Source organism: Eleginops maclovinus, chromosome 17 (genome assembly GCF_036324505.1).
Source record: "Eleginops maclovinus isolate JMC-PN-2008 ecotype Puerto Natales chromosome 17, JC_Emac_rtc_rv5, whole genome shotgun sequence".
In the NCBI taxonomy this organism is placed as follows: Eukaryota; Metazoa; Chordata; class Actinopteri; order Perciformes; family Eleginopidae; genus Eleginops; species Eleginops maclovinus.
Window position 1 is genome coordinate 1,799,455 of NC_086365.1, and position 12,342 is coordinate 1,811,796.

The 12,342-nt window shown below is 41.2% G+C and overlaps 1 protein-coding gene across 1 annotated transcript in view; it reads left to right on the top strand.

Moving 5' to 3' along the window:
* Positions 1-12,342, top strand: part of LOC134878972 (synapsin-3-like) — a 125,043-nt gene that overhangs the window by 8,414 nt on the left and 104,287 nt on the right. The window contains exon 2 of the mRNA XM_063905166.1: positions 6,559-7,071. Within this exon, the coding sequence (XP_063761236.1) occupies positions 6,614-7,071 (458 nt within the window). The 5' untranslated portion in view covers positions 6,559-6,613. The remainder of the gene's footprint in view (positions 1-6,558; positions 7,072-12,342) is intronic.

Genomic DNA, 12,342 nt, shown 5'->3' on the forward strand with positions numbered 1-12,342 from the left:
ACGTCTCAACATTTATTTCTGTCTCTGATCTCGTATCGATGACGGGAGATTCGGACCACTGCGCAAAGTCTTCTCCAGCACATCCCAAAGATTCTCAATGGGGTTCAGGTCTGGACTCTGTCTAGACTCAATCCATGTGTGGAAATGATGTCTCATGCTCCCTGAACCACTCTTTCACAATTTGAGCCTGATGGATCCTGGCATTGTCATCTTGGAACATGCCCGTGCCATCAGGGAAGAAGAGATCCATTGATGGAATAAGCTGGTCATTCAGTATATTCAGGTAGTCAGCTGACCTCATTCTTTGGGCACGTTGCTGAACCTAGACCAGACCAACTGCAGCAACCCCAGATCATAGCACTGCCCCCACAGGCTTGTGACCTTTTTTTTGGCCGGGCAGTGTAATTCACCTGTGGAAGCAGCCCAGTCTGTGCTCTTTGACTGTCCTATTCATTGCATAATCAAAGACCAGAGAAGGTAAAAGTACACAAATCCTTCAATCAAGTAGAGAAGAAAAAGTTCCAAAAAGTTGGAGTACTGACTTACTCAAGTAAAAGTAAAGAAGTTTGGGCTTAAGTAAAAAGCAGTCAGCTGGTAACCTCACTGGGACCTCACTTTATATTAATAGAACATTAAAGAACTTCTATTTTGAATAGTAACACTGTCATTGTCATTGTCATACATACACCCGCTGTGTTTTCTGTATATAAGCTTGAAATAGACACGCAACGCTTCTAAATAATAATTATCCCTCCACCAAATGCAGATTAAAACTAAAGTAGCGAGCCTGATTTGAAATTGTAAGAAGTAGAATGTAGAGGTATTTGTGTTAAAAATGTAAGGAGCAAAAGTAAAAGGTTAAATAGTAAATAAATAGGGGAGTAAAGAAAACATCTACTTAGTACAGTAAGGAAGCATTTGTACTTGACTACTTCCCACCTCAAAGACTGTGACAAGATGGGATGGCAGTACTGCCTCACTGCACTCAACAGTTTCAAGGCTTTGGGGTGTGAAGTCACAGAACAGAACAGTGATAGCTTCAGCAGACAATCAGGATGAAGAGGAAGAACTGACACCAGCAGGGAGGAAGTGCCATCTCCCTTAAGCTGTGTCTTCATCCATTAGTACACTGTTTAAATATAGAAGGAGTCACACACAACGTTCCCTACACCAGCAGGGGTCCCAGCAAGGCATTATTCTGCTCTTCATCATCACCATCATCATCATCACAGAGAAAAGGCTGAACAACGTTCTTCTTTTTCCTCTATCTGTGCTCACTGCTCCTCTCATCAGCTTTCAGTGATAGCTCTCTTTCAGGGAGAAGTGCAGTGTGTAAATATTTGGCATCATCTTGTATTTACATTATACAATATACAAAAGAAATGTCTTTTTACAATCTGTAAACAGTACCAGCTACTTTTTAGCATAGTTTACTTCTCTGTTATTTGTTTTATGTTTTTTTTTATTATTATTAACGTGCCTTCTTTTTTGTGTGCCTTCTTTTTTATATAATATGTGAGTCTATTCGTTTGACTTTATCTGCACTATACTGCTGCTGTTGAAAAATCTCCCCATTGCAGGACAGTTAAAGGAATTCAGATTCTGATATGAAATAACAACCAAAGTCTATTGCTTTTTGAAGCAATATTAAAGGTTACCTATTATGCAAAATGCACTTTTTCATTTCTTTTCTACATAAATATGTGTCCCCTAGTAGAGAGTCTGAAAGTCTCAAGAACAAAGACCCTCTATTTTTGTCCGGATCCATCTCTATAACAAATGTTTGAAAATCAGCTGATCAGATTTGGTCACTTTGTGATGTCACAGTGTTTTTTTGGGTTGTGCAACCATTAGCCAATAACCAACCAAGGTAACCCCGGCCCACCTTATCACCTGAATCTCCACCTAGAGCACCATTGTGTTTTTTTAACCAATCACTTCTCAGAGGGGCGTGGCCAGCAGCAACTCATTAGCATTTAAAGCTACAGACACAGAATCAGCACTTTAGGAACAGGGCTGAAAAAGAGGGGATTATGATACAACGATCTGTTTGGTGTTTCAGCCAATCAGAAACAGGTTCTGTATATATCTGAGACCTGGAATATACTGTTGAGAAACAGTATAATAGGGGACCTTTAAATGATGAGAAACCCACGGTTCTCTTTCTGTCCTATTGTTTCCTTTCCTGATAGACTGAGTATGTAACAGATCCAGGGGTTTCCTCCCTCAGAGGAGAGGACTCAGAGGTAAAGACTTGAAGGATTTAAAAGCTTCAGTCTTCCTCAGGCAGAGAGAAAGCAGCTTATTGGTCGCTGGGAGATTGATGAATGTGCCAGAGGTGTAAAGACAGTGATTTCTTAACCATCCAATGGGATCAGGGCTCTGTGACTGTAATTGCCACCGCTTGTTGTTCTTTGTTCTGTCTGCTTTGTAGCAATTGGCTATAATTTGACTCGAGCTGCTAGTGGATAGGCTTGTGGTGGTTGACACACACGCATAACTCCCAGGGGAAGCCCCCCCACTCTGTGGTGGGAGGGGCTGTTCAGCGCTGCACTTCAAGGTATATTATATCCAACATTATGTTATCCCACATGACAACAACCATCTGCTGAGCTGCAAAGCCCTGAGCCCGTACACTGAAACCCCAATCTAAAGTATTCAAGACTGATGATAGGCTATGCCTTTCTTTAAACACAACAAATACCATCTAAAGATCATAACCAACAATACATTGACTCATTGAGTGTTTATCTAGAGCCATATCTGATATATCTCATTCCTTTTCCATGAGCCACATCATTGAGTGACCTATTCTGTAGTGACCATTAACATGTGCTCTGTTAAAAATATACTACATCACCACCTGTTTATTAATGCAATATTTGCTTCTTTAAAGGGATGCTTGTCCAAATCTACAAGTCGTCTTGAGAAAATGAAGAGAAACAATGAATCTGTTTTTAAAGCAGCCACTATTAGTGTTTTTGTATTAGCATTTATAACTATCATGTAATGTTGAAAGGGCTTCTGAAGTGACAAACCCTCACCACTCTGCATTTATACATTTTGGTATCATAACTTTGATTCATCTTCATCTTCTTACTGCTCTTCAGACCTTGTATTTAGCAGCAGTTGCAGTTTTCAGTACACCCCCTGCTCAGCAGCAGACCCTGGACAGCCACAGTAACGGACTGGCTTGTGCACAGAGTGGAGCGCTTAGCAATCCAATCAATCACATGATATTTTTATAGCTCAATCGCACAAATTACAAATGTGTCCAAGGAGGCTTTACAGCATACGCTAGACCTTTATGGCGCACAAGGAAAAAGCCCCTCCAGAAAAACCCACAATTAATAGCGGAAAAGGAAGCAACCTCAGCTGTGGACATTCACCTTCTTCTGCTTTGAGTGCACCCAGATGGAGAGGAACTCACCCAGATAGAGGGAGAGGATGAGAGAGGAGCTCGCTGTAAGTCCCTGCAGTGTCAGCCTACAGCAGCAGGGATGGTTCAAGCCAAGCCTGAGCCAGCCCTAACTATAAACTCTGTCCAAAAATCTTAAGTTTTCCAATAAATGTAGAGAGTGTGTCTGCCGTTGGCTTCCATTCTGCTTTTGGAGACTCTAGGAACTACAAGTAGCCTTGCATGATGTGAGCATAGTGCTCTATGGGTGAAATGGCAAAATAAACGATTGAGGTGCTGAAGAGTCAGATTTATCTCTTAGACGTCGGTGGAGACCAAAGCGAAACTAAATTAACAGTGAATATTGGACTCACAAGGTGGGCAGAACCACAAATGCTGTCGCTCTGTGTCTGCTGGATGTGTCAATAGGCAGCTGTTAGCATGTTTGCCTCAACAGGCTTTTAGGAGATATGGTAATACACTAAGGTGGGAGGTCACAGAAGGATTGTGCGCTTTTTGAGGCCACTTAACCAGGGCACAAGACAAAAGACAAAAAGATAGTATTAAAGTCTCAAAGCATCCACTGAGGGGTCAAAATGCAACTTCATTGTGCACCTGTGATATTTGCACATATTTTAATGGGGAAAAATGTACTACAATTCAAAAACATTCAAAACAAAGAGCGAACCACATTTACAGAAAACATTTTTGCGAATTAGAAGAGTTGAAGTGCAGTTTGGGGTGTTTGCTTAAATTAATTTTCGTTGGGAGCGGTAAGAGGTGTGACATAATAAAAAATAAAAACAACAACCCTACATGTCGTTTCTGAAATAAAGTCAAGAAAAATTATGATGAACAAAGATAATTGAAACATGTTACGTCTTAAATTGCAGGTTGTTGTGGCATAAAGAAGTTTGGGATTAAAAACAAAAAGCTGTAAGGAAAGATACAGGTTCATGAAAAAGGGAAATATTGTATTTTACAACCTAAGCAACTCCTTCGATTAAGGATTTCCATTATAAACATGTGATAACCTTTTACCATTTTAGCATCTGAAAAAAGAAAGAACCCTTAATGGTCCCACAGAGGGCAAATTTACATTCTGCCTCTGACCCATCCTCGGAGACTTGAACCGGTGACCTTCCGGTTCCCAAGCCAAGTCCCTATGGACTTCACCACCACCATCTGAAATGGAAGAAGTCCCAAACAAGAAACAATTGTGTAACAGGACTACTGTTCCTGCTATCGGATGACACAATATTATACATCTAATAATATATATAATAATAAGTGACACATGGAGCTAGTTTTACTGCAGAATAATTTGAACACTGTCAGTACAATTAGCTTATAAGACCTCTGTATTTTACAGAATGTAGGACTTTTACTTTTTGCTATCTTTCAACATCGTATCCCTTATTTTACTAAAGCAAACAGATCTAAAAAAGAAACACTATCACACTACTGCTACAACATCAGGAGCTGCAGAAGCTCCAACTCTCCCCCTGAATAAGGACTTCCTGTTGGTGATAGTCTGCGTACATTAATATTTCCCCCTATCCTATTCCTCTTTTGAGGGCTTGTTGGAGCCTCCCCCCTCTTTAACTACAAAACACCACCTCAAACACCAGGCACAACCGCCTCAGCTGTGAAATAAGAAATAAGAAATGCACTTTTATCTCCTCCAAGCACCATTTACTAGCGCCCTACTTTCAATCAGGTTTTAGGGTTTCTCTTACCCGTGCTTGGCTGCAGTTTGATGGCTTATCTCTTTGAATGTGTCTTCTCTGCCACGCTGCATGTCTTCCACGTGTTACATAACTGTTTCCTTTCCCCGTGGCCTTTATCTGCTTCACAAATGAGCTGTGAATCACTGCTGCAACTCTGCCTTGTCTCTGCTGTGTCACTGAAACATTAGCCAGGGTTTTCTGTCCCGCTCTGATTGATAACTTATGCAAATCAGGTTAGAAAGATTCATAGGTCGGGAAAATATCAAGTACTACCATTACATTTAGCAGAATTAAAGCCTGTGTTTGGCAGCTATCCCAGGTCTGACTCTTCCTCTCTGATGATGCTAATTAGTGTGAACTTCGGAAAGCAGAAAACATCACATCCCCAACAATTTCAATCTGAACTATTTTTCTATGTGCCAAAAACTGTAATTCTGAGGCTTACTCACGGAAACAGTAGCTCATTGAAGGCAGGAATAAAAATTCTCCATTTATAGTTTAAGCCGTTGAAACAAATGTGAAACAGTGGTGGAGCATAATATCGTACCTATCAACTAACCTAAAATATGTTTATGAGCGTCTTTGACAAATTATACTTCAGAATGAATGTCCAGCCCACCCTAACCGTCTTTTCAAACATTCTGAGTGCTGAGAAATATAATTGTTTATTGCATTTTTCTCAAGTTCATCCTCAAGTTGTATAATATTTTAGGATTTAAATTACACTGTTTATTCATTTAGTTTTTAACAATTATTTGAATTAACAGAGCATTATGGTCACAAAAAAAACCACACTGATACTTAATTTCATATCAGTTAAGTATATGGAGAACAATGTTAGCTCATGATTGAGTGATCCTGTATGTATAGGCCTGCTGATGCTACCAACAATTAAGGCTTATTTTGCAGAACGTCTTTAGACTTCTGTTTGAGCATTCATTAAATCTCTCAACTTTCAGTACGTGCATTTGGCCCTGCATTCTCTCTGTTTATGAGGATAAGAGGGGCGTTTACCTGAAGCATCAACCCTCCATGCTGACCAATGGAGCCGGTGCCAGAGTATGCCTCAATCTAACGGTCGCTCCATGTTAACTGTACAACAAAAATAAAGGTGTGATTAACTTGTTATCGATGAGACCCCGCATTTAACCCAATTTAGAGCAGCTGCTACACTGCAGTGCCGGGTGTTTTGCGCCTTGTGTAAGGGCGCCTCGGTATTGTCCAGGAGATGAACTGCCACCTCTCTAGGTAGCAGGCCATGCCCCGTACTTGATCTCCCTGGGGATTCTCTGGTTCCCACCCCCCTGCAGACTGAGCTGCTGCGGCCCACCTATCTGTCCATCTGTATATCTATTAAAGACGTTACCAATATCAGTCATGGACAGGAAGGCTGATTGTTAACGAATCCTTTCTCCCTACATTTATCCTCAGGATTTCAGGAACTTTTCCCCTCTCCTCTGGCCTGACGGACCACCAGCCCCTCACCATGAACTACCTCCGCCGGCGCCTGTCCGACAGCAGCTTTGTGGCCAACCTCCCCAACGGCTACATGATGGATCTGCAGAGGCCGACCCCTCCAGGCTCCTCCACTTCCTCCACCTCCTCCCCCGCCTCCCCGGCCACAGAGCGGCGGCAGCCCCCAGGCATCCCGACTCCGGCCCCCAGCCCAGCCCCGGGTTCGGGCTCAGGCCCAGGCACCGGCTCAGGCTCGGGCTCCGGCTCCGGCTCGGGCTCCGGCTCGGGCTCCGGCTCGGGCGCGTCTTCAGGCGCAGGGAGCTTCCTCAGCTCCTTCTCCAGCGTAGTGAAGAGCGCTCAGATGGCCCAGAATGTCGCTGCTGCAGCTCACGCTAAGGCAGCAGCAACTGCAGCTGAAGGTCAGCCGCCTAAACCCGTCATACGCAAGCCCAAGATCCTGCTGGTCATCGACGATCAGAACACAGACTGGTGAGTGCTTCTTTTTTTACGTCTAAATGTCCTGAATGATTTTTGTTGAATGAGTTTCAAGGACCATGAACTGCACTGTGAAGATTTGTTTTCAAGAGTCCCAGTGCTAATAGTATTCATTTAAAGGTAAGCGACCATGAAACATCCTCAACAGATTACAGGGAGCATTTTAGCTCTCTCTCTATTACTGACTGGAGAGAACATCGCTAAATGAAGCACAGAAAATACAGTCTGACACGCTGGACCTTTGTTTTCAGAAGGTATAAAGGTTTAAACTGAATAACTGACATCCTGTATACCTGGGCATTTATAGCTCAGCCTGGGTGGAAGCTTTATTACATACAATATCTAACAATATTACATCATTATAGGAAGGCAAGTGTAGTGTATTTCCCAGAATGTCAAACTATTACTTTAACTGCTGCCTTGAGTTCATAGACTGCTTTTAAAGATGGACGGCATGACAATTTCCCAAAACATCTCAATAATGCCCCCTCAAAGTCCCCAAAAGATGGTTTCTGTCATTTAAGGGACATCTTATCACTCTGATGTATGAAGTGTTCATTTCTCCCAAAGTTTGGCTTGAATAGGTAACTTAATGCAATTAGAAGGTGTTGTCACGATTGACAGCTGATCTGTTTGATCTGGTTGCGTAGCCTGAGGCTTAAGAATTTTACCAGATTTATGTTTATCATGTATATCGTAAGTTTCAAGTTGATATTATAGAGATATTATGGTTATCTGTTGTGTCTTTTTAGCCAATCAGCTACTGTTGGAGGAATTATGTGACGCATGTGAATGAACTATGGCCCTGCTGGCTTGTGTTTGGCTCGGATGAGTGGGTGGGACCACAGCATAATATACAGTGTATAGGGTGGTGCAGTAATTTCACATTTTTGTGAGCTGACTCCAAAGTAATTATCGCAAGTGTCCTCTGTGACGAAAAGCAGTGGGATTTCGAAATGTTGCTGAAAGGACAGTGGCAAAAAAACGTTTATGGCACGTAACTAATTTTGTTCAAAAGGATAACCCATATACACACACCACGTATACACTAGTTGAGGGGTAAATAGCTGACCAAAAAGAACCCCCTATATATAAAGGCTATAAAGGAACTACAGCATGGTCACATGACTTCACGCCACCTTTGCTAAGCTAAAGGCGGCTAATGCTCAGCGAATGTTCCTCATGTTAGCAGTGTCATTTAGCCAAAAGTTAACGCGTCCAGTGGGGTCTTCACTGATGTATTTTATGTTGTTTTACAAAATGTGGTAATCTTGTATTAATGTAAAAAAAATGAATATGTATTTTAAAAAACACTGACTTTGACATGAAGGAGCCTTGAATTAACAACACATTAACTTATTTCTTGGTTTATGAGTTTGCCTATGAGCAAAATAAATCGTGTCTGAGATGTGAGAAATCGAATATGACCATGTGCTTACCTTTTGTGAGGTTTTGGTTACCTTTTGTTTTTTTAGTTCCTGCTAACTCAAAAACATTCCTCTGGTTGGATTTAAAAGGAGCGGGACATTTTATTGTTTATCCCAGACTCTATCATCCTTGGGTTTTGCATGGCTGTCATGGTAACAAGGGGAAGGTAATTTCTTCCAAAGATGACAGAAAAATAAATGAACTGGGGTGAGAAAAAATATCTGTCAACAACAGCCCATCAGACCTGCTCTGTGGAGGAACTGGAGAAGCAGTTAATCATGTTTGTCTTTTTCAATCAATAAACCATTCTTCCATTCCATGAATTGTTATTCTTCAGCCTGACATTTGCTGTTGGAGCGACCTTAGTAAGCTGCTTTTAGCTATTTCCAGCCCTTTGAAATGATCTACACAATTAGCAGGGATCATTATGTGGGGGAACATCCAAATCTGATGCTCTGCCGGAGGATCGGGCCGGGGTGTAGAAATGATCACTAAATTAAAGCACCCCGCTGTCAGCCTTGTCCAAAGCACCCTGATTGCTCTCAAACTCAAAGCGGGGCGGCTTCTTTTCTTAACGGATTTAGCTGAAATCCCAAAAGAGCCCGCACTGACACCCCAGTGTTGCTGAAATGAGTCGCAGAGGATCATCCTCCTGCAGCTCTCTCTGGGGGCCAGCCTCACTCTGCAAGGGGCAGGGATTTTGCTCACCTAAACAAACCCAGTTACTTATATAAAGAGGGAATACTGGAGCCTTGGACCAGTGGATGTTTGGTTTTGAGCACCAAAAGCAAAGTCATTTTTGTGCATGACTCAGATGTTATCCAGGGTTGGCACAGAAACATGTTGGATATATTTTAATTGACTGCAGCAGCCCTGCACACTGTCCTACGTCTGTGAAGATTTTTATACGATGACTAGATTATATTGATTACAACATAACCAATCCCAGTGGCATGTTGACTGAGCCTTTAGGACAACAGATCTTTTTTCACTTTTTACACCGTGCTATATTTGGAATGGATTGACTTGTGAGGGGTTTCTATCCAATTGAACTGCAACTTTTAAAGGTGCCATAGAAAGCATCTATCTTTGGTTGATCCAAAAAATGTCCAGATGCGGTTTTACAGGCCCATTTATAACCTTATGTTTTGGTCCTAGGATGAAACAAGCTGAATTGCCTTATTTGGGGACTCATTTAAATAATGACGACCAGCTCTGCTCTGATTGGCTGGTTTACAAGGAGCAATCCATGGCTGCCTCAGAGCCCAGAGAAGTAAGTAAAGTCCGCAAAACTGTGAGAGATGAACCATGGGGGCTATTGGCATCCGACCGTACATGTTTGAGCCTTTATCGGAGGAGGAGACCGATGAATTTGAAGAACAGCCAGTTGGTCAGAGATTGGAGAGCAATGTTACTGAGTGTTAAGTGTTAGCATTAGTTTTTCCAGCAGCTGGTGTATGCAAATGTTGGGGCTGGACTACCGTGTGTGACGTAACACACAAGGATTGTTGTAATTGGCCCGTTTTACCGCTGTGATATGCATATTCATGATTAGCACGTGAAGGAGGAAAAGATGGTGTTTGAGGTTCACGGTATGTCAGTTCAATGTACCAAACTCTCCTTATTCAACTATGCCAAGGTAAATACAGTTTTCTATTCTATGGCACCTTTAAACAAATTAAAGAAAATAGCAGAAGAAAATGCAAATGAATTATTGTTTCATCCACTGCCTTTATGCTGTTATAATCAGCTAGTCATTGAGGGGAGAGTGGCGCCATTTGTTCAGTCGGAAAACATTACTGAAGTGTAGCTTCAGACGGTTAAAAACAAAGTAGAAAAGACTATGTTATTTATGTTTATTGTATGTATTAATTTGTTTTAATTGGTCCCAATTTTGCTTGTTTCAAGATACTTTCTTTCTAGCTCTGCCAAGCGTTACATTTTTTCCTGAATTTCACTCAGGTTAATTGTGCAAAACTTGTGAAAATGTGCAAGCAATGGTAGGAACCGCTCTTTGAGATATCCTTACACTTGGTGTGAATGAATTTCCCAAAACACTGCATGCAACATTTCCCAAACTGCAACTGGTTTGTGTTTTAATGAGACCCTCACTCCCCTGAAAGTGTTGATGATGAAATCACTGCTATTTTTCAGACCTCGTGTCACACTTCATAGAGCATTGAGAGAATGAATAGTACTTTTTATCCCGAAGTGAACTTAATTAGTTGTAAAACTGGTGACGGGGTCCCTTTAAAAAGTGACACTGGAAAAGTTGTTGCATGTTCCTACAGCTTTCACATCTTGGCTGTTATTAACCTATGAGGGTGCCAATATTTGCACTCGAGCGGTTGGCTTAAATGGAACTGGAATATGAATCCAAGCAAAGTACAATCTAATGGTTAACACGTTATAAACATTTAGTTTGATTTTGTTTGTAATTTAGCAAGTTCCTTTCCTGTCCACCGAGTGGCACTGTAGCCCAGCCTCACAGAAACGCTCTACATGCTCAGATGTCTTTGTGTAGGAGAAGCTCCGGCCAGCAGATGGGGATGTGTGACAGCGTCTGAGGTTTGAATCAAACCCTGCTCAGTGTGGGGGTTTACAGATGTTAGTGAAAGATTGACATGTGACTATAACTCAGAAACCTGCCTCAGAATCATGGTGTTTTAAGTTATCTTGAGTATCAAAGTGAGGGTTTTCTTATCTTCCTATCTTCACAAGTCACAGTGCATTTTATTGAAAGGGAATAATCAGTAATTTTAAAAACTTCCGCAATCCTTTTAAGTACATCTACTTAAAGGGTGCTATACAAATCTTTATTATTATTTAATTGATGAGAACTCATATCGAAAGTTATCTCATTTTTAACTTCTACAAAATTACATATTTATTTAGTTGTATATAAAAAGGAATGTATTCATTTTTTATAACATCCACATCTCATCCTAATCAGATCTGAGTAAGACACTCACATCTGATTTAAGATCCCAGTGTCCTGAGGATAGAAGCTCCTCTATTTTTTTGCCTCACTTTAAGCCGGGGAGGAAGGGCTGTTATCAGCGGTGTAAAGCTAATTCATATATGCCCATACATTTAGCGGACAAAATCATTAAGAAAATATCTACTCAAAAGTAAAACAGCCACACTTGGTATGATCCAAGTCCAGACAAGAACGTTGTTTGTGTGCATTTTATTCCATGATCCAATATCATCAAAGGTGCATCCAACAGTTTTCCTTTATCTTGCCGTGTGCTTTTCCTGTGGCGTCCTCGTGCTAACCCTGGTACAAAACCATATGCCTACTGGTGCACTAATCCCACCACCACCTGCCTCCACTATATAGCAGATCAGCAGGTGCACAAAACCACCTTGAAAATAAAAGCATAAAAAGATACTTAAATTACCCAAAAATAATTAGAGTAATTAAATATACATTAACAATAGAAGCAAGAGTAATATAAACCAATATATAGCTCCAACAATATAAATGATATACTTTATATATATTTATATCCAGCTCAGTAGTTGAGATGGTAGTTACTGTTAACTCTTTATACTCTCTCATGAAGCTCTTTTCCACCTCATCAAGTAATAATGATATTCAGGTTTGTTTGGAATGAATAGAAGAAGGCTCTCAGTCTGCACCAGATCATGAACTCTACCTTTTCTGTGGTCTATCACTCACAAATATTACACTGCCTGTAATGCAGTTTTTAAGATAAGATGGCAACAGCAGGTCTTGAAGTTTCAAAACCATTTCAAACTCTCTCTCTGAGCCTTGTTGCTTAAAAATGTCCTCGAGTCTCAGAGGCCACTCGAAAAGCTGCAGGGAGAGCA